The sequence below is a fragment of the Lissotriton vulgaris genome, chromosome 6 (genome assembly GCF_964263255.1).
Source record: "Lissotriton vulgaris chromosome 6, aLisVul1.2, whole genome shotgun sequence".
In the NCBI taxonomy this organism is placed as follows: domain Eukaryota; kingdom Metazoa; phylum Chordata; class Amphibia; order Caudata; family Salamandridae; genus Lissotriton; species Lissotriton vulgaris.
In genome coordinates, this window is record NC_141694.1 from 1,303,352,355 (window position 1) to 1,303,372,164 (window position 19,810).

Here is a 19,810-nt window from a genome sequence, read left to right on the forward strand (position 1 = left end):
GAAGTAAATGGGGATGAACTTTGTTGGTGACTTTTAAACTCGTGTTTATTTATTGTGCACATGGTTCGGAGAATTTGACGAACACAAGATTGAGACTTTTTAACTGATGAGTTTTTTTGTTGTTTTTAATGTAAAGAAAATGTTGTATAGAATTAATGCAAAGGGCTAAAACTTTTATTCGCATTTACAGACGCCTCTGAAGAAGGGAAAGTACTTCCCGAAATGCATTAGGCTTATATATTAAATGTCGTGGTATGAGAAACCCACTTTGGACTCCTGTGCTTTTGTGAAATATCAGAGTCAAGACGAAGATTGAGTAAAATGAATTAAACATAAGTCAAGAGTGTATTAAAATAAACCTTAAAAAGAAGAAGAAATGAGAGTAAAGAATGAATTTGATTCATTGGATTCAAACCAAATCAGGGCTGTGCAGCCTGGTGGAATCAGTAAAAGGGTTCCTTCGTGGATTTGTAAATATTGCAGCGCAATGAGACGAAGCGCGAAGCAGGTATTGCACGCCGTCAAAATTTACATGGTGAAAGGAAAGGTTTAAAACAAGGATTTAAATAGAGATTACGAGGTGTGCATCTCCACCCAATGAACTTCATTGGCATTCCAATGTATTCAGCCTTGCATTTTGATGCAAGTCTATATCTACAATAACTTGTAGACATGGATTAGTGCAAAAATGCTGTACCTCCCTGAGATTTGCATATCAAAGAGAAACGTTTGTATTTCTCTTTGTTTTATTCCCCTTTGCATGTGTGCTACATTTTACAGTACATAAACATAGAGGAAATAGCTTTATTTGAAAGTTTTAGTGCAGGAAGGGACTCCTTCTTGTACAAAAACTATTCTAACCACAACAAAGAAACGATTGTAGCTGTAGAAAAAAAGTGTGCAAGGTGAAAACTGTAAACTGTGTATAGTAGAGGATTGGCCATTTCATGAGGCTTGAGTGTGTAAGGGGAGCAGGATCTCTGTGAACAGCAGAGTACAGCGTGAACATGTTGGCCGCCTGAAGGAGCTTGGGTGTCAGGAGAGTCTGATCTCTCACTGAAAAGCTGTAAATAAAGTGAAGGCTGTGTGTACTGGTATCTTGGCTGCTTAGTGGGGTTTGAATACCTAGAGGAAGTGGGCTTTTACTGACAAGCTGTACACAGTTGAAGACTGTTGTAGAGGAAGCCTGGCTACCAAATGGGGCTTGGATGTCTCAGCAGACTGGTCTCCTGATAAAGGGGTGTGCACAGGGCAAACGTTTCATGTAGTAGATGTTTGGCCAGCTGATGGGAATTGGGTTTCTGGTGAGACTGGTGTCTCTCTGAAGAGCTGTAGATGAAGTTAAGGCTGTGCATAGTACAGGCTTTGCCACCTAATCAGTCTTGGATGTCTAAAGGGAGAGGATTTTCTTTGAAGGCATTTGTCCAGGATAACAGGTGTTTACAGTATGGCCTTTGCCACCAAATGGGGCTCATGAGGCTAGAGAGAGAGGGCTCTCCCTGAAGAGCTCTGTAGAGAGCTAACACTAAGTAGTAGGATCTTGGCCATCTAATGTTGCTTCTGTTTCTGGAGAGACTATATCTTCTTGAAGATTTCTGTATAATGTAAAGGCAATGTCTCATAGTGACTTGATCACATAATGAGGCATGAATGTCTGCAGGGAATGGCCTCTATGTGACCACCTGTGCACAGGGCAAAGGCTGTATGTATTATAGGTTGGCCACCTAATTGGGATCAGGTGTGTAGAGGGAGTGCATTCTCTGTGCAAAGCTGTGCACAGGAAGAAGGGTGTGGGTAATAGGGGCTTGGTTATCTAATATGGTTTCAGGCTCTTGAGGAACTGGCTCCTCCACAAACAGCTGCCCAGAATGTAAAAGCTGTGACCAGTAGGGATGTGGCCTCCTAAAATGACTTGGTGTCTAGAAGGAGTAGGCTGTCCTTTAAGAACACTGCATTGTGCAAAGGTTGTGTGCAGTAGGGGTTGAAGTCTTAATTTTGGAACTGCCTCCTATTTACGCCACCTTTATAAATAGGCCCTAATGATTCATGTTTTAAGTGATGCGTTTTATTCATGTATGTTCTTGTAAACGGTGTAAATTGTGAAGTGTCGTCCTTTGTCTTTCATTGAAGTACTTTTTGTGAATTAAACAAAAATTGTTGTTTCAAAAAATTGAAATGATTAAATAATTGGATCAAAGGAATAATTATTTTGGTTCGAGTCTGTCATACTAAGGACAGCACCCAAATGTTCAGCTAGTTCTCTTTTTGTGTACACATTCATTGACGCTTTCTAGCGGAGCAATACAGGGTCTACCCTGTGTGGTATATAACCTTTGTAAATAGGAGCAGCATCAAAATCAATGGGTGTTGCAGTGGAACGCCCAAAACCCATTGCATCTCCCCTTTCATGCTAAGTGCAGCGTGAAAGGGTGCTTTGTAAATAAAGTGAAGAACAAATCGCCACGGGAATGTCACTTTTTGTAAATATTCCCTGAAGTGTCTTACTTCATAGACCACACTCATGGTGACAGAGTGGGTGATCAGCTATTTGAGGGCTTTACTAGAGCTAAGAAGGGCAAGGCAGTGAACAAATGCATCATTTCACAAAGTATCAAGATTTTCTGTGCACTGACCAACCTAGACCCTCCAGAGGGCACTTAAGTCCACTCCACTAAAAATATGGCTGCCTCCATGGCTCTCTCCAGGGTTGTCCCCATTGCAGACACTTGCTGTGAAATACCTTGTCATCTTTCCATACTTTTGGCAAGCACTTGTGACCCAGGCATGCAGTGAAGCAGACTTTAGCTCCGCTGCTCTGCAAGACTTCCTTAGTTAACCAGCATCTAACAGGAAAGTACTGATTTGGGATTCATAAGTTGAGGAAACTGCATGAAGATTTATCTACCAGAAAAAGTCCCTTAACTTTGGTCACGATTTTCAGGTGGATAAATATTCTTCCCTCTGATTGCTCACTGCCAGCCATTCTTCCCTGAGGAGTTGGTGCTGTGAGTAATAAGATCCCAAGGTATGGAAACATGTTATGTCCTGTATTTGTTACTGTTGTTGCTTTCTGTTTGTCTCCATACACATCTCTGGAGCATGGAAAAAGTTTGGGAACTGATGCCAACATGTTAGTTGGCACGTAATATACTGAAGTGTTTTAATGATAGGAAGCGGAGTCATGACTGACAGTGCTTGAGAAACACTGCTGGGTAAAAGTGTTTTTGGACCCCTGTAAAGGCTGGAGAGAGATTTCATGAGGTGAGCTATCTGCAGGTAGAATATATATATACACCAGAAATATTGCTGCCAAAAGTATGTAACTTTTTATTTTTTCCTACCAGTCATTGAACTATTTGCAGCCATTTATTCTTTCATGGTGCACCTTATTTCCTGTATACTTTCAAGTAGTGCTATATCTCAAGATAAACATTGCACAGTTCATTCATCCACATGCATATTTTTTCACAAGGACTCACTTAACTATTTCTTCACAGTATGTTGGACAAGGCAGCTGATGGCACCCTGTTCGTTGTTCTGTGCTTTATAGTGAGATCGGTGGATGCAGTTGGCTTTGGAGCTGCCATGACAGCAACATTTTCGATTCTAGCAAAGGCATTTCCTAAAAATATCGCCGCAGTGATGGTACGTTAATTCGTTTTTTTATTGTCTGGAAACTTAAAACAACAATGTAATATTTTCAGTGGATGCAACTGCATTGAATGGTACCATCCATTTTTTGTATAATGTATTTCACCGTAAAGTTCCTTAAGATAATATTATTGGTGGCATAGATGTAAATTAGCAGCAGCCAGGAGAAGAACTTGTTACTCCTGAGTTACTCTTTGGTATCCTAAATACTGCCAATGTCTGGTGCCAAGGGTCATGAAGGCTAAAGAAGAAACAGAAAGAAAACAGTGGGCATGATTCACAGAAGTACTCTGAGACAAAATCCTAACTTTACTAATTTTGGTATTCACAAAGGGTATCTAGGAGTAGAAAAGTCAGGAATCCTAACTTTACTACTCCTAAATGCCCTTTTTGAATAACGAAAGTCGTAAATTTAGGATTTTGTCTTAGTTTTGGTGTTCTTAAGACCAAACTTAAGTTTAACTGAGACAAAATCCTAATTTAGCGACCTTCTGTATTCATAAAGGGCATTTAGGAGTAGTAAAGTTAGGATTCCTAACTTTACCACTCCTAAATGCCCTTTGTGAATATTGAAAGTCGTTAAGTTAGAATTTTGTCGCAGATTACTTTTGTGAATCGGGCCAGTATTCTTACTCTAGCTCTTCGCCATCAAAAAGGAGGCTGTTGAGTGGGTATTTGTTTAATGCACACTTCAAACCCTAATTACTTCTAGGTCCTAGTTAAATGGTCTTGGTTACAAAGATTTGCTCGGCTTTGGGGAGATTAAAGGAAGCCATTTTCAGCATCAATGCCAGCTATTTTGTCCAGATGATCTCATAACCAACAGAGTATACACAGCAATTATGAACATGAGTAGTGTGTAGGTTAAACAGTAAAGCTATATCTGCAGCAGGCATGCTTATAGTTGAGGTGCAGCACTTACAGTTCTTGTATGAGGTAACGTTTGCCCAAACAAGGGTCAGTCTGGCTTCTCGATGGGGCGGGGGGAGTTCAGTCAAACTCTTATTGAACTAGATGTGGGTGGTGGCTCGATGTGCTATTAATGGAATATGCAGTATTTTTCTTTAGGTTTGTGCCTGAACACTATTAGCGCCTCCTCCGTAGAGGCGCCAGGGCATTGACCCACTGCCTTCCCATACAGTTAAATGCTTCAAGTGTTATATAGAGCTTTTTACATGAAAAACAAATGATCTAAGATCATTTTTGGGGGTGTGGCCAGCAACATGGCCGAATAGGTTGTGCCTCTCGTGAGCTCCAGTGAGCTCGTCCTAATCCGCCATTAAAACCCGTCCACAGACCCCGTAGAGGAGATCAGGGACATGCCATAGGTCCCGTGAGGCTGGGGGAACCACCGGCAACCTGAACGCAGCGGAGGTGAGAGGGAGACGATGAGCCGCCCTGGACCGTGGTGAACGCGGCCTGACTTCCAAGATGGCGGCGCCCTGAGACCCGGCGTACGGAGATCGGCCCGGCAAGATAGGGACGCCGGCGGGATCGCCGAGGGGGCGCTGCGGTCTGCCGGAAGCATGGAACTGGCTGCCGACCCTCGTCCCCCCCAGAACAACATCTCCTGTCCCGCGTTCCATCGGGTGGGGCCCCTGAGGCCGAAGCGGAGACCTTTGCTGAGAGCTAGCTCCTGGTGCGGGATGGGGGTGTCGCTGCCTGCGGGGGTGCGCGGCTCAGAGGCCCGCCTGCCCGCTTTCAACCATTCTGCGAGAGCCAGACGACCAGAGTACCAGGGACTGCTGAGGCGAGGCTTCGAGAGGTGAGGTCCAGCCCGTGGGGGCCCCAGTGCGTTGTTCCTCCGGCCCTAGCACCGCGGGGCAGTCCCCATACAGGGAGGCCTGATCCTGGAGGGCCTGATTGGCGATGAGACTGTGAGGTGACTGCCACTGTGGGGGCCAAGAGCCAGAGGGCACACCGCCGGACCGCAGCAGATACGCCCACACCCTCCCCCCACCACTATACGAAACCCTGGCACCACAGGGGGGGGCGGCTGCTGACAACGGGCGCAACAGGGACACACCAGCAGAATATCTAGACACCGCCATCAAGCATTGGCCACTACGGGGGGATAGCTGAGCCATCAGGGGAGGCCAGTCACACCCGCCTCTCCCCTTCCCCACCGACAAGAGGGACACAGGAACAGGACCCCTTTTTCTGGCAGGGATTGACCGGATGGCAGCGCACTGCTCCGCTGCTGTGACCAGCCCCTCTGGACGCGGGGTCTGGTGGTGGGTCACCTGCGCTGTGCCTGGCGGTACACCTAGATCAAACGGCAGACGAGTGGACACGCCATGGGAAAGAGGGAGGTGGCCGTTCGGGCCCCAAAGCAGGGTACCCTAGACCGTTATGCGACGGCCCCTCCTGCCACGGAGTCGGAAGCCCAAGGACTGCGCTCGGACACGGCACTCCTGATGGACGCCATTCAGGCGTCACGAGATGACATAAAAGCGTCCAGGGCCGCTCTTGAAGTCAAGATTGGCTAAGTGGGATCGGAAGTTATGCTGCTGCGGCAGGATTTCCGCAATCGTACGGATAGGGTGACCACGGCAGAGACCAGGCTTGGGGAAGCAGAGGATACGCTCACCACGCTTAGGAAATACATGGCGGACCTTCAGGCGTCGCATAAACAACTCCAATGGAAGGTGGATGACGCAGAAAATAGGGCACGTCGCAACAACCTGCGTTTTGTGGGATTTAGGGAAGGACTTGAGGAGACCAACGGTCTTCCTCCATTCATGGCTGCAAAAGACCTTCCCGACGGCGCGCTTCTCCAACTGCTTTATTGTGGAGAGGGCTCACAGGGCGCTGCTGGCAAAGCCCCCGGAGGGGGCTAGACCCCGACCGATAATTGCCCGCTTCCTGAACTTCGCAGACTGTGACCTCATTCTGAGGAAAGCACGAAAAATGGGTGAAATATGCTTTGAAAATGCGGTAATCATGATCTTCCCGGACTACAGTCAAGAAGTCCAGAAACAGAGACGCTCCTTTGACTCAGTGAAGGCAAAACTGAGGGACTTAAAAATACAATACATGCTGCTCTTCCCTGAAAAGTTAAAGGTCATCTACCGGGACAAGACACATTTTTTCACACACCCTGATGACGCGTGGCAGTGGCTGGAGGAGAGGCCTCCGAGATGCGTAACGGGGGGGGAGAGAGACGAGAATCGCAGGGCGGACCACGACCCATGGAGGCCTCTTGGGGATTCCCGAAGACTCAGAGGTCAAGAGGCTCGAGGGCACGCAAGAGGTTGACGACGACCCCGTATCCACAGTTGACCCAGAACACCAGCCAACAACGGCGGTCGGCCTCCCAGGAGATCAGGGACGATGCGGGGTCCAAGTTTCGCTGCTTGGAGAGGACCACACACTCTGAAAAGAGGAAGAAAGGATCGGAAACGAGTCTGTGGAAGAGGACAATGAAACGCAGTCTTTGCACCCGCTGGTGGCAGTGATACGAGAAATGGAACAAGACGCACCCGGGGAGAACACAGTCTCGCAGGACGCGGTCCAGGACTCACATTCGTGATTAAGGGACATTGTGGACGAGAAATGTATGGGTCGGCTGGAGTGCACGCAAGTTGATACGCACCCTACAAACTTTCATATTTCACGTTGTTTGATGTGTATTGTTTCCCTACACGTAACTCAGGTGGAAGGGAGTTTTGTTTGCGCTTGGACTACTGTTGGAGAGCTGGGGTGCTAGGGGATCTGTAGGGGTGGGCGATAGACCTTCTCTACCTAATAGTCCCTGACGATGTTGGAAGCGAAGAAGGGGCTGGAGGGGAGGGGAGGTGGGGTGGGGGGAGGCGAGGGGGGTTTCCACAGTCTTATGGTTGGGGGTTCAGGGGGGTTTTGGTGGGGGGGATGGGGGAGGGGGGGTGTTGGGGAAAGGAGATTCGTTAAGCATGGCATGATGAGCATACACGCACACAACCTGACAGCCCTACATGCGAGACAATGGTCGCGATTATCCCGTAATGCATGACATGAGGAGAGATAGCCCAATGGGGGAAAATGGGTCTTTAGAGGAGCTCCGGGTACTCACCTGGAATGTTAATGGCCTGGGCTGTAAGGTCAAACGAGGATTGGTGAATAATTATGTGAAGAGAACTGGGGCAAAGGTTGTACTGCTGCAAGAAACACATCTAAAGGGTAGGTACAAACTGCGCCTTCCTGGCGAGAGGGCGATACAGAGTAGTGGCATATAGCGCAGACCTGGATAGACCTGCAGGGGACATACGTGGGAAGGAATAAACGTTCATATCAGCATATGCCCCACCCAAACTACAGGCAGCCACGCTTAGGGGGTTGTTGACATACTCCTCAACACGTCTGACACAATCCAAGTCCTGGGAGGGGACTTCAATGACGTAATGGACTTGAGGGTGGACAGGACAGGAGACAGGGATAGGCCGCCTGGTCCGACTTTGCTGGCAGACACTATGGGAACAGTAGGCCTGGTGGATACTTCGAGGTGGCTACACCCAGAAGGTAGGGAATACTCCTTCTTTTCGGGGGCGCATAAAGTATACTCCCACCTTGACTATATCTTTATTGCTAGGCAGGCGCTGTGCACCAGTGACGTGGCAGAATACCGGGCTCGAGGTATTTCAGACCACTCACCGCTGTTGCTCAAGGTGGGAGGAAAGAAAGTAAACCGACCTGCGGTATTGAGATTGACGGCCTGGGACCTCCAAAATGCAGACATACTAAGAGGCCTGCGGGCTGACCTGAAGGTCTATGTAGCAGAAAATTAGGGGACGGTGGCCTCCAGGGTGACATTATGGGAGGCGCTGAAAGTGGTAATGCGAGACAGGGCACATAATCGGTTGGCGGAAGATAAGAAAAAAGTACATGCAGAGGTACTAGCCTTAGAGGCCCAGATTCTGGCCTTTAGAGCAGGAGCACCTGACCACTAGAGATCTTGGAATTCATCGCCAACTGTCGGACGTACGGGTCCAGTATAAACATTTAGTAACAAGTGAGGCGAAAGCACAGGCTCTGGCGACCCTACACAGACTATACGATGTGGGGGATAAGCCCAGGAGGCTTTTGGCATGGCTGAGCAAGAAAGAGAGAGATGCACGGTGGGTGGAGAGGATGAGAGATGGTGGGGGAAACTGGGCCCAAACGGATGACCAGATAGCTAATGCTTTTGCAGACTACTATGGGGCCTTTTATGAGGCGAGGGCACTGGGGACGAAGGAAGACGCCCTGCAATACATGGTGCTTATAGATCTCCCAGCCCTAGATGAGGCAGATAGACAGGATTTGGAGACAAACTTAACAACGGAGGAACTCAGAGTGGCACTGGCTAAACTCAGGGTGGGTAAGGCGTCCGGCCCTAATGGCTTCCCGGCGAAATTCTTTAAGAAAATGGCGGATTTATTGACCCGTCATTTATTGGGCCTGGTTGTGGATGCTGAGTCGGAGGGAACATTCCCGCTAGACCTCCGCCAGGCTACGATTATCCCGATCTTTAAAGAAGGCAAGCCGCTAGATGAATGCTCATCCTATCGCTCCATTTCCCTCCTCAATGTGGAGGCAAAACTCTATTCAACGATATTGGCCATCCGCCTTCGGCGGGTGATTACAGGACTGGTCCATTTGGAACAGACGGGATCCCTTCCCGAGAGGGCGACTAGATATAATCTGAGGAGAACCCATAACTGGCTAATGAAGGTATGCAACAGAGGGGGTCCGCATTGGTTCTTCTCTCTCGATGCCGAGAAGGCATTTGACGCGGTTCACTGGCCCTTTTTGGAGGGGGTGCTAGACCGCTTCGGTTTTGGAGCCAAATTTAGAAAGATGGTAGGCCTCTTATATACTGATCCCAGGGCGAGAGTCTGAGTCAATGACAAGTTTTCAAGGGACTTTCCTATATGTCGCGGTAACAGACAGGTGTGCCCCTCTGTCCCCACTACTGTTCGCCTTTTCCATAGAGGTCATGGCATGTGCAATCCGACAGAACGAGAGCATTAGGGGGTTCAGCGTGCGATCGTCAGACACGTCTACAGGGAAGCTTTCCCTATATGCTGACGACCTCCTGCTGTATGTTACAGAACCGGAGACTACCATACCTGCGCTGTTCTCAGAACTAGAGCGGTATGGTTCTCATGCGGGCTACCCGATCAACTGGCATAAGTCCATCTTGTATGATCCCCGAAGACGGGAAGGGGGGCCCGTGCTTCTAGAACGTCTGGTAAAGACAACGGAGTGGTTTACCTATCTCGGGGTATTCATTCCGACTGATAGGGCGTTCTCCTTTGAAAGGAACATTCGCCGCATACTACGCAACTTTACTGACGGTGCAGCATGATGGAAACTGCTTTCCCTGACACTCCTCGGTCAGGCGGCAATGTTTAAAATGATTACGCTGCCCAGGTTTCTATATGCATTCCAGAATGAATACTCTCCCTTACAGGGCCGGGTGTTCAGGGCTATTTATGCGGAACTTCAAACTTTTCTCTGGATGGGGAAGCAGCCTAGGGTGGGGCTCTCGACTTTGCAAAGGCCCCAATATAATGGGGGGATCTCCCTACCCGACTTAGAGGCCTATTACTGGGCAGAACACCTGGTAGTCATTAATGAATGGATGCACGCCCCGGCCACCCACCCCACCTTTGCATTAGAAAGACACACTTTGGATACACACACATACTTGCATTATCTATACGGAGGCAAGGGTAGGGCTAGACTACTGCCTGCAACGAGGCTTACCGTAGGGATATGGATGAGGGCGACGAGAGCGATAGGGTGGGAACGTAAATTAACAAAACAAACCCCACTGTGGAAATGCGCCTGGCTGCAGGAACTTAATAAATTAAAGGGATTTCGAGGTTGGGATGATATAGGCCTGGGAGATGTAATGAAAAATGGAATGCTACAGTTGTTTCCCTCACTGCGCAAGGAATATGGACTCCACCACACACAATACTTTAAATACATGCAATTCAGACACGTGTGGAGGGCAGGTGGGGCATTGACAGAGGCGCTCCCAGAATATGCTCCCCTGGAGGGTCGCCTTCTGCAGGAAAGGATAGTCGGCAAGGCAGTGTCGGTTACATACAAAACAATAATGAATAACAGGCCAGATAGACTGGGGAACCTAAGGAGTACATGGGAGCGAGAAGTAGGTGAAATGGACGAAGTGGACTGGGGCACAGTCCTCATGCATCCCAGGGAGGTATCGGTTAAATCGCACCTAAGGTTGATCCAATTTAATGTCCTTCATAGGACCTATTTTGATAGAGCACGCCTGCACAAGATTGGGAGAATAACTGACCCGGGCTGTCTGAGGTATGGCACTGCTTTAGGGAATTTCTATCATACACTCTGGACATGCCCGAATATTCAACTCTTCTGGGGGGCGGTCCTGACAGAGCTGGGAGAGGTGCTAGAGACCACCATACCCTTAGATCCCAAACTGACCCTACTGGGAATGACAAACGATGTGGATCTGGCTCAACTGCTGCTGATCTTCCTGGTGCTGGCCTTAGTGGTGTCCAAGAGAGATGTGGCCCGGAAGAGGGGGGCACCAGACACACCACAAATAGAAGAGTGGAGGAGGGGGATGGACCTATACATGGCTGCCGAGAGAGTTACGTATAAGGTGAGGGGTTGCCCCAAGAAATTTGGCAGGGTATGGGGTAAATGGAGGCGCTATCATGGGCTAGATGGAATATTATGAGTTTTAAGGGGTCGTGAGCTCCTACACTCCTAAGGGGCAGAACTAGATGAGGGGACTGAGGCTGATCTGTAGATGGATTTGGGCTGAAGACTTAACTGAACCATTGGACTCTGTGGACTATATTTTTGATCTAACGAAGGGAAAAGTTGATGGGGGCGGGGGGATGGGTGTCTAGCTCGACATTGACATGCTTGATGTTTGTTATCATGATGCAAAATGCCAATAAAGATGTAAAAAAAAGATTGTTTGTTTGCATATAAAAAGCTTTACTGTCCACGTGGCAGCAGAATAGTGTTTCATTAGTATTGCACGTGTCAGGCGGGGCTAGCAGGGACGGTTTATGGATTTTGGGGGCCCTCGAAGAAATTTATTTTGGGGGCCCTGTTTGGAACAGCTTTGATTCTTTGACCCAGTTTCAGCTCTTTCAAGCCTTCTTTGGTCAAATTCCAAATGTATGTAGATCTGATATTCAGGGATAGTGATGTGTGTTTTCACTACTGTAACACTGCAGCAGCTTGCTAATATCACTGCAAATAATCTCTGTCAAACCCTCCCATTTCTCATATGCGAGGTCCTGTATTGATCTAAAAAAACGTTTTATATGGATGATGCTTGAAACACATTTTGTCTGCAAAATGTATGTTATAGACTCTCACACATTAAAACAATGATAGAAAAACGCTATCTACATCAATCTGTATAAAAATGATCACGGTCATCAGGGCAGACTCTCTGCTGAACATAACTGGCTCTATCAGAGGGTCCCCTGAAAGGCTGGGGCCCTGGGCCAGAGCCCACTTTGCCATTGCCTTATAATGTCTCAGGGCGGGGGCTTTTGCAGCTCGGCCTCACACAGTCACTGTAGATATTTGACATGCTGCACTAGGGCCACACTGTGCAGCACCTCAGAAAATAGAGCTTCAGGGCTTGTCAATCCTGTGCCCTTTTACCCTCTCAGAAGTTGGAATAGAGAAAAGGAGTTTACCTCTAACCCTATCCCAGCTTCTGATTGGGTAGAAGCTCTTGGACCTAGCTCTAATGGGCTGCTTACTGGAGTCACTCGATTCGGAAATCGTGGGCCCTGCTGAAAGAGCATGACAGCTCATGCTGAAGAGGCCTGCCCCAGGTATGTTTTTCTTTGCAGTTTCATTTTGAATGAGTATATGTGTCCCTGTGTATTTGTCTGTGTGCCGGGTATTGTGCATGTATGTATGTCAGTGAGGATGTCATTGTATGCCTACCTGGGATGTATGTGCATATTATGCATAAGCGCATGTAATATTGAAAGACCATGGGGTGGGAGATCTTAGGCCCAGTGGACGGCGATGGTAGGAGCCTGCAATTGTTAAACATATATGTTAAACTAGTGAAACAATCTAGCCAGCTATTGTAGTATTGCGCTGTAGTCGTTACGCAGCAGCGTAGCAACGTAGAGCGTAACCACCATTTTGAGCAGTGAGTGCTCAGCCCGATTAGAGCGCGGACGTCTTCCCGGCGCTCTCCGAGAGTATTAGAATAAAAGTAATTACTTACCTGCAACCTGTGTCGAGCGAGTCATTTGGGGGAAACAGCAACATTACAATTGGGGACGAGGTCGGGACCGGTGGAATAATTGATACATAAGACCACGAGGCGCCGAACCACGGTGCCCAACAGGAAACCCACCATAACATTGGCCACGAGGGAGTACCAGCCACCAGCAGGCAACATGATAGGAGAGTGCGGCAGAGGACAGTGCCGCAGCAGTCAGCGCAGCCCACCACACACAGGAGCTGCCCCCAGATGGGCGAATACAGTCTTGAACATGAGGCAGTGGACATACCTACCCTACTGTGTGAGCAGAGACAGAGGTCTCAACCAACCACCAAGACAACGCACAGCCCACAGATCTCGAAGGCACGCTGAGAAGTGGGGAATCCACCCACAGTGAGTACAACAACCGCACTAAGGGAGAGAAGCTGGGGGGCGAGCCACCCGTCCGGTACAGCACCACCAGGCTTGAAGAATACAGCCTGTCTGCCCAAGGCCCTGGCGGAGCATGCACCGCACAGCGAGGGAGGCAATTCTGTGCCTCAACAGAGCCCCACACACCAGCACTAGCCAGTCCCAGAGGGGAAGAAGAACTACCAGAGAGACGAGTAGAAATGTGCGCCCAGGCATCCTCGCTCACAACACCAGTCCCATTCCTTCCCAAATCAGGGGATCCCTCGATTAAGTGGGAGGACTGGAGGGAATACTTTATGAACTATCTGGAGGCTCTAGAGGATGAGAATGGGGAGGCATTTCCCAGCAAGAGAAGGAAGAGAATATTACTCCATAACCTAGGCCTGGAAGGCATCAGAGTTTTCCCGAATCTAGTCCCCACACTGCGAAAAGCAGCAGATGACGACGTGTTCCAACACGCGATCGACGATCTGAACAACCACTATAGACCGGCGGTGTGCACATCCATCCATAGACAGGTACAACTTCCAACAGAGAAAACAAGCAGTGGGAGAGTCCATAGATGAATACGTAGCAGCAGTAAAGAAATTAGCAGTCACGTGTAAGTTTGGCACCTTACACGATGAATTAATCAAAGACCAAATAGTCATGCACACCACAAACATGGCTATCTTACACAAACTGTGGGTAAATGGTGATGCGAACCTGAAGGAAGTCCTAGCCATGGTAAAGAAAGCAGAACTATCCAAAAGGGTGCAGATGCTGCAAAAAGGGAAATTTCCTCGAGGCCCATGGTTAACAGGGTTTCAAAAGCAGACCACCAGAGAGGGGCAAAGCAGCAGCTGGGGACGTGAAGACACAAGCCAAGTGGACACCCAGACCCGCACAGGTGAAGAAACCCACAAATGAGAGCAAGAATGTGTGCTATAGGTGCGGCAGCCCATCCCCCACGGCCTACAACAAACGCTGCCCGGCCTTCCGCGCCAAATGCATGTTCTGTGGAATTGTGGGGCACTTTGAGAAAGTATGTCGCCGCAAGCAGAAGAGACCGACAGTCAAGTACGTAGCACAGGAGTCAGGAGCGGAAGGAGATGGCGAAGAAGAAGAGGATAATGTGTTGTGCATAGAAGAATACATACTGGGCATCAACTGCACCCGCTCCAAGAAACCACAATGTGACCTAGTCATAGGTGGAGTACCAACTAAGATGGTGGCGGATTCAGGGTCCCTGTATACAATAATACAACATAAGGTGTGGGATGAATGCTTCAAACACCGCCTAGGACCTCACCTGAAACCTTCAGATATTCGACCAGTCACATTCACTGGAGAGCCCATTCCTATGGTCGGCTATCGAGTCCTGAAATTTGAATTTAAAGATTGCAGTGCAGAATGCAAGCTATACGTGGCTGAAAAAGGTCCTTCAGTTCTAGGATGGGTAGACAAAAGCGACCTAGGCATACAGCTGAACCCGGGTGGCACTACACAAGTTCTGATGACCAGCCCGGAACAACAGCCTGGCGTCACCAGAATGAAGGAAGACTTTCCCACAGTGTTCGGTGGCAGAGTTGGAAAATTGACAAAATTTACGCACAAGATTGACCTCAAGGCAGATGACAAACCGGTGCGCCAAAAATTGAGACATACACTGTTGGCAATCAGAGAGGTGGTGCAACAGGAATTACAGAGGCTGGAAGACAATGGCATCATTGAGCTGATAAATAGTGCTGAGTGGCTGTCCCCGCTGGTGGTGGCAATGGAACCCAATGGCGAAGTCCGCCTGTGCGTAGACTTGAGGGAATTGAATAAGAACATAATAGTTGAAAAGTTACCGCTACCAAGAATAGACAAAATGCTGGCAAAAACGAAGAGAGTGAGATGGTTTTCAACCATCGACCTCACCTCAGCATACCATCAAATAGCTCTACACCACACGTGCCGCAAGCTGACATTTTCATAAGGCCGTTTGGATGCTACCAGTTCCACTGGATGCTGTTTGGATTGGCATCGGCGGCACCCGTATTCAAGAAGATTATGCACAAACTGTTCAAGAACGTGGATGGAGTACAGTGCTTCCAAGATGACATCTTGGTGATAGGCAAGGATCAAGCAGACCACGACAGAAAGCTGTCCAATTTATTGCATGTCTTGGAACGAAATGGGTTCACGGCAGAATGGGAGAAGTGTCGATTTGGAATGTTGTCTGTCACCACATGAGATCAGTGATCACGGCATCACGCCCAAACACGCCAACGTCAAAGCCATATTTGAGGCACCTCCTCCGAAAAGCAAGGAAGAAGTAAGATCGATCTTAGGGATGGACGAATTTTATAGTAAATTTGTGCAGCACTTCGCCACCAAGACACACCACTTGCGCCAAATTCTATGAGACAAAACATCCTTCGGGTGGACGGAACAGACACAAGGAGAGTTTCAGAGGATCAAGGAGGACATTAGCAAGGCAGTCCCTCTACAGGGGTTCGATCAGCAAGGGAAATCTATACTAACAACAGACGCAAGTGAAAAAGGACTGGGAGCAGTCCTAATGCAGGAGAGGAAGAACGGGGAAATGGCCACCATCAGTTTCACATCCAGGTCACTGTCACCCACGGAGCAGAAGTTCAGTGTAATAGAAAAAGAGATGTTAGCTGCAGTCTGGGCCATGGGGAAGTTCTGCCAAATCCTATGGGGCACGAGATTCAGGCTCAAGACAGACCATAAGCAACTAGTCAAAGCACTCACTTCCGGAGGGGGAGGAGCTACGTCAGCAAGCAAGATGGCTGCTTGGCTCCCGGCTCCGTCGACCTTCGTAACCCGCCGCGATATCCTGCAAGATATCCTGATTTAACGCCTAGCCTCTGTGTGCATGAACTGTCCCGCACTCCGATGGTGAAATCCGGAAACCTTTATCGGCTTGTTTGACGGAGTTACATCGAGTTTAAGTTTGCGGCCTGCTCCAGCGGTGAAGCCGGGGCCTGGAGTACTTTCACAGCCGGGCTGTAGTGCAGCAACATCGGCCAGGAGACTCAAGCTGGCCCGGTCGACCGGAGTGGATGCTTTGTTTCAGCCCGAATTTGGTTGCGATCGTTCTCATTGCTCAGCATCGATGGAAGAGTGAGTCTGCGTGCTGCTGGCTGCGGGTGGGGGCACCCGTCCCGCAGACCCGGTTTGCTCCCTCCGGGGCTCGGTGGTTCGGGGTTACCGGCCTGCGGCCTTAACTGGGTGGACCGTGGTTGCGAACAAAGACTGGTCGCCCTTCGCACCTGCACGTTCAAGATCCTGTCTGTCCACCCCCCCCCCCGAGGATGCCGGGCTTTCCCGGGGAGGTGATAGAGATTGCTATCGAGCACGAGAATATGGACCGAACGTCGCATGAGCCATCGCTGAGGTCAATACTGGCAGAACTTTGGGCATTCCGCTCACATGTTGATACTTTGATGAGCAAATTGGACACTCGCCTATCTGAAATGCTCCTGGTGGAACCGGGTCCGGCGTTATTGTTGAAACGGGATTCTGCAGCCATTCCAAACGCGCCCATTTTGACTCCGTGCAAGAACCCCGTGAGGAAACGAGTACTGGAACTATCGGATGGTGCCCTGGTGGCCAGTGTTCCCGAGGATGTCATGATATTGCTGAACATTCCAGCACTACCGGCTTTGGAGATATCGTCAGGCGTTCCCCTCCCGGAGACTTTTGTTTGTGACTTTCCATCTAATTTGTGGTCATCTTCTCCCTTCCTGGTGGCGCTACGACTTCTGTTCAAGACGCGTTGGGACTGTTCATCTCTGCGAGAGAGTTCGCCTGCATCTACAGTTCCTGAGGACTCACTGCCTGCTGGTAGCCATGGGCTGATTTCTGCTGACTCTTTTCTCCTATATTGCCTCTTTGTGTACCTTTGTGTCTCGCTGGAGGGGGTTCGTGTTTTTGTTTGGAAGGGCCAAGGTTAAGATTGGCTGGATCGGGATGGGTTGGCATGGCTTTTACAAGTGTTGGACCTGCAACTGTTTGCTCTAAGAGGCTGGGCGGTGTCTCACGGTACCCTCTAACTACTCTACATTGCTGTCATAAGTTTGTCTGTTAGTGATAGGGGGTGGCTGTTTCAGGCGGGGGGTCTAAAGGGGCTGGGAGCCCACATTGATATGCCCTCCTCCGTTCTCTCTTTTCCCTCCTTTGGGGTTTTAGTTATTAGGGGCGACAGGCACGCTGCTGGTGGGGTTAGGCTGTAGCCATTTGCAGGGGTGCAGGGTGGGGGGTTTGGAGGGGGGGTTTATTTTGCCTTTTTTATTTTCTATGGCCTTTCTCTCTTTTTCTCTCTTTTCTCGTAGGGTCAGTATAGCTACGAACCATTCAGATTCTTATACTATGCTTGTATTTCGTGCTTTTGCTGTTATGACATCCTGATTTATGGGCGGGCAGGCCTCGAGTATTGGCGCAACATGGAAATGTATATTGTGTGCTCTTTTGTACCGACCTATATGCTCTGGCGCCAAATCTCCATTATAGTGGTCATTATATGTATATCCTGTTTTTTACCCTGCCCCCCGCATTCTCCTGTTCTACTGTATGGCACCTGATCCTCTCTTATATAATATAAAATGAAACCTCTGTCTTGTCCTGCAATCCAGTTATGCATTCCAATACAAGTTTTATTCTGAATCGCTGCCGGACCTTTGGGTTGTCGGCTGATGAGCTGTGATATCGACGATTTAATTTGACTAGCGGCCGGCCCCCGCGGTTGTAGGCCCATGCTTGTATTTCTACTGAATGCTAAAATAAAGGTTTTCAAAAAAAAAAAAAAAAACACTCACGTCCAGTGGACATGGGAATGCTACCCCACGCATTGCTAAGATGACACTGAAGTTGTTGGACTACAGGTACGACGTTGAGTACATCCTGGGGACAAGAATCAAAGTAGCCGACTATCTCAGCCAACCTTCAGCCATGGAGGAGGCTCCGCACTGCTCCGAAGAGTATGACGTCAGCGTCGCGTTCCTGGAAGATCATGAAAAAGTATTAAGCAGGCAAGAGTGGAAGAAAGCCTAAGAGAACGATTCGGACATAATGGAAGTCAAGCGCTTCATACTGCAAGGATGGCCGGAAAAGAGACACATGAAAGCAGAGCACAGGAAGTTCTTTGAGGCGGGACGAATTATCCCTCGGAGACCAGGGGACCTTCCTATTTAGAGGAGATAAAGTAGTTCCTCCCACCTCCTTGGTGCCGCACTTACTTGCCATCCTACATGAAGGGCACCTAGGCATTGTGAAAATGAAGCTGAGAGCGAAACAGAGGTACTGGTGGCCGGCAATGGATAGCCTGATTCAAAAGCATGTTTGTGAATGTGAACAGTGCCAAAATGCGGAGTCACAAAATTTGATGCGCCCTTTATTGGGGAAGTTCGACAACCCATCTAATCCGTGGGAAGAGTTGTCCATAGACATCCTTGGTCCAGTGCTGGATGCACAGGGAGTACCGAAATATGTAGTGGTACTCATGGACAGGTATTCCAAGTGGCCAGAGATAGACATCCAAGAGAAAATGGACACGGAGATGGTATTGAAGTTCCTTACCGCCACCTTCCTTTGGGAAGGTATTCCACTCTCCATTCTGAGTGACAATGGACCCCAGTTCACGTCGGAAAAATGGAACAACTACAAGGGAAGAAACGGCATCAAGATTAGGCACCCGTCAATATATCACCCGGCAGGCAATGGCGTAGCCAAAAGATTTAACTTAGTCATCATGGGCTCCATACAATCTGCGATGGGAGCAGGAAAGGACTGGGAAAAGGAAGTAAGGAGTACGTTGTGGTCCTACAGGATTACCCCATCCTGCACAGGATACAGTCCTTTCCAAATCCTAAGAGGTTGTGACCCTTTCACTAAGGACAATCTCGCGTGGAAGGAACGTACCATCACAAGCAAATGGTCCCCTGCGGTAGTCCACCACAATTTGGAAAGACCACAGAGAATATATACAGAACACTTCAACAAAAGGCGTAATGTGAAGGAGACAGAGTTAGAGAAAGGAGTGTGGGTCATAGTCAAACTGGCCAAGTTGAGAAGAAAGGGGGACAGCAAGTTCAGTGCGCCCTTGCAAGTAAAGGAAGTATATAACAGAGTGATGGGAACATTTGGTCCCAAAATCGGATGTCCAAGTGCAACAAGATACTGCAGTGGACTAAAAAAGAAGACTCTCAGTTCTGAACACCATCATGGTCAACAAAATGACATTGTCCCATCAAGGCGAGGTGAACTCTGGAGTAGGAGAGAGAGGAGAAGAGTTGGAAAAAAAATGGGATTACGAATTCCTGGGGAAAGTACTGAGAGTCCCTCCGCTACCCCGGTGAGACACACCCGTGCTGGGAGAACTGTGGTAAGACCTGCGAAGTACAGAGACTATGAGATGGGTGGAGTGAATGGGCTGGCAGGCAGATAGACTTTGAGACTTTCATCTCAGTTGTTTGTCAATCTATAAAGATGGGAGATATGTAGTGTTGCGCTCTAGTCGTTACGCAGCAG

The 19,810-nt window shown here is 48.7% G+C and overlaps 1 protein-coding gene across 2 annotated transcripts in view; it reads left to right on the forward strand.

The window, feature by feature from the left end:
* SLC18B1 (solute carrier family 18 member B1) overlaps positions 1–19,810 on the forward strand; it is a 569,858-nt gene that overhangs the window by 126,123 nt on the left and 423,925 nt on the right. For both annotated transcript variants that reach the window (XM_086925400.1, XM_086925401.1), the window contains exon 5: positions 3,498–3,645. In XM_086925400.1, the coding sequence (XP_086781526.1) occupies positions 3,498–3,645 (148 nt within the window). The remainder of the gene's footprint in view (positions 1–3,497; positions 3,646–19,810) is intronic.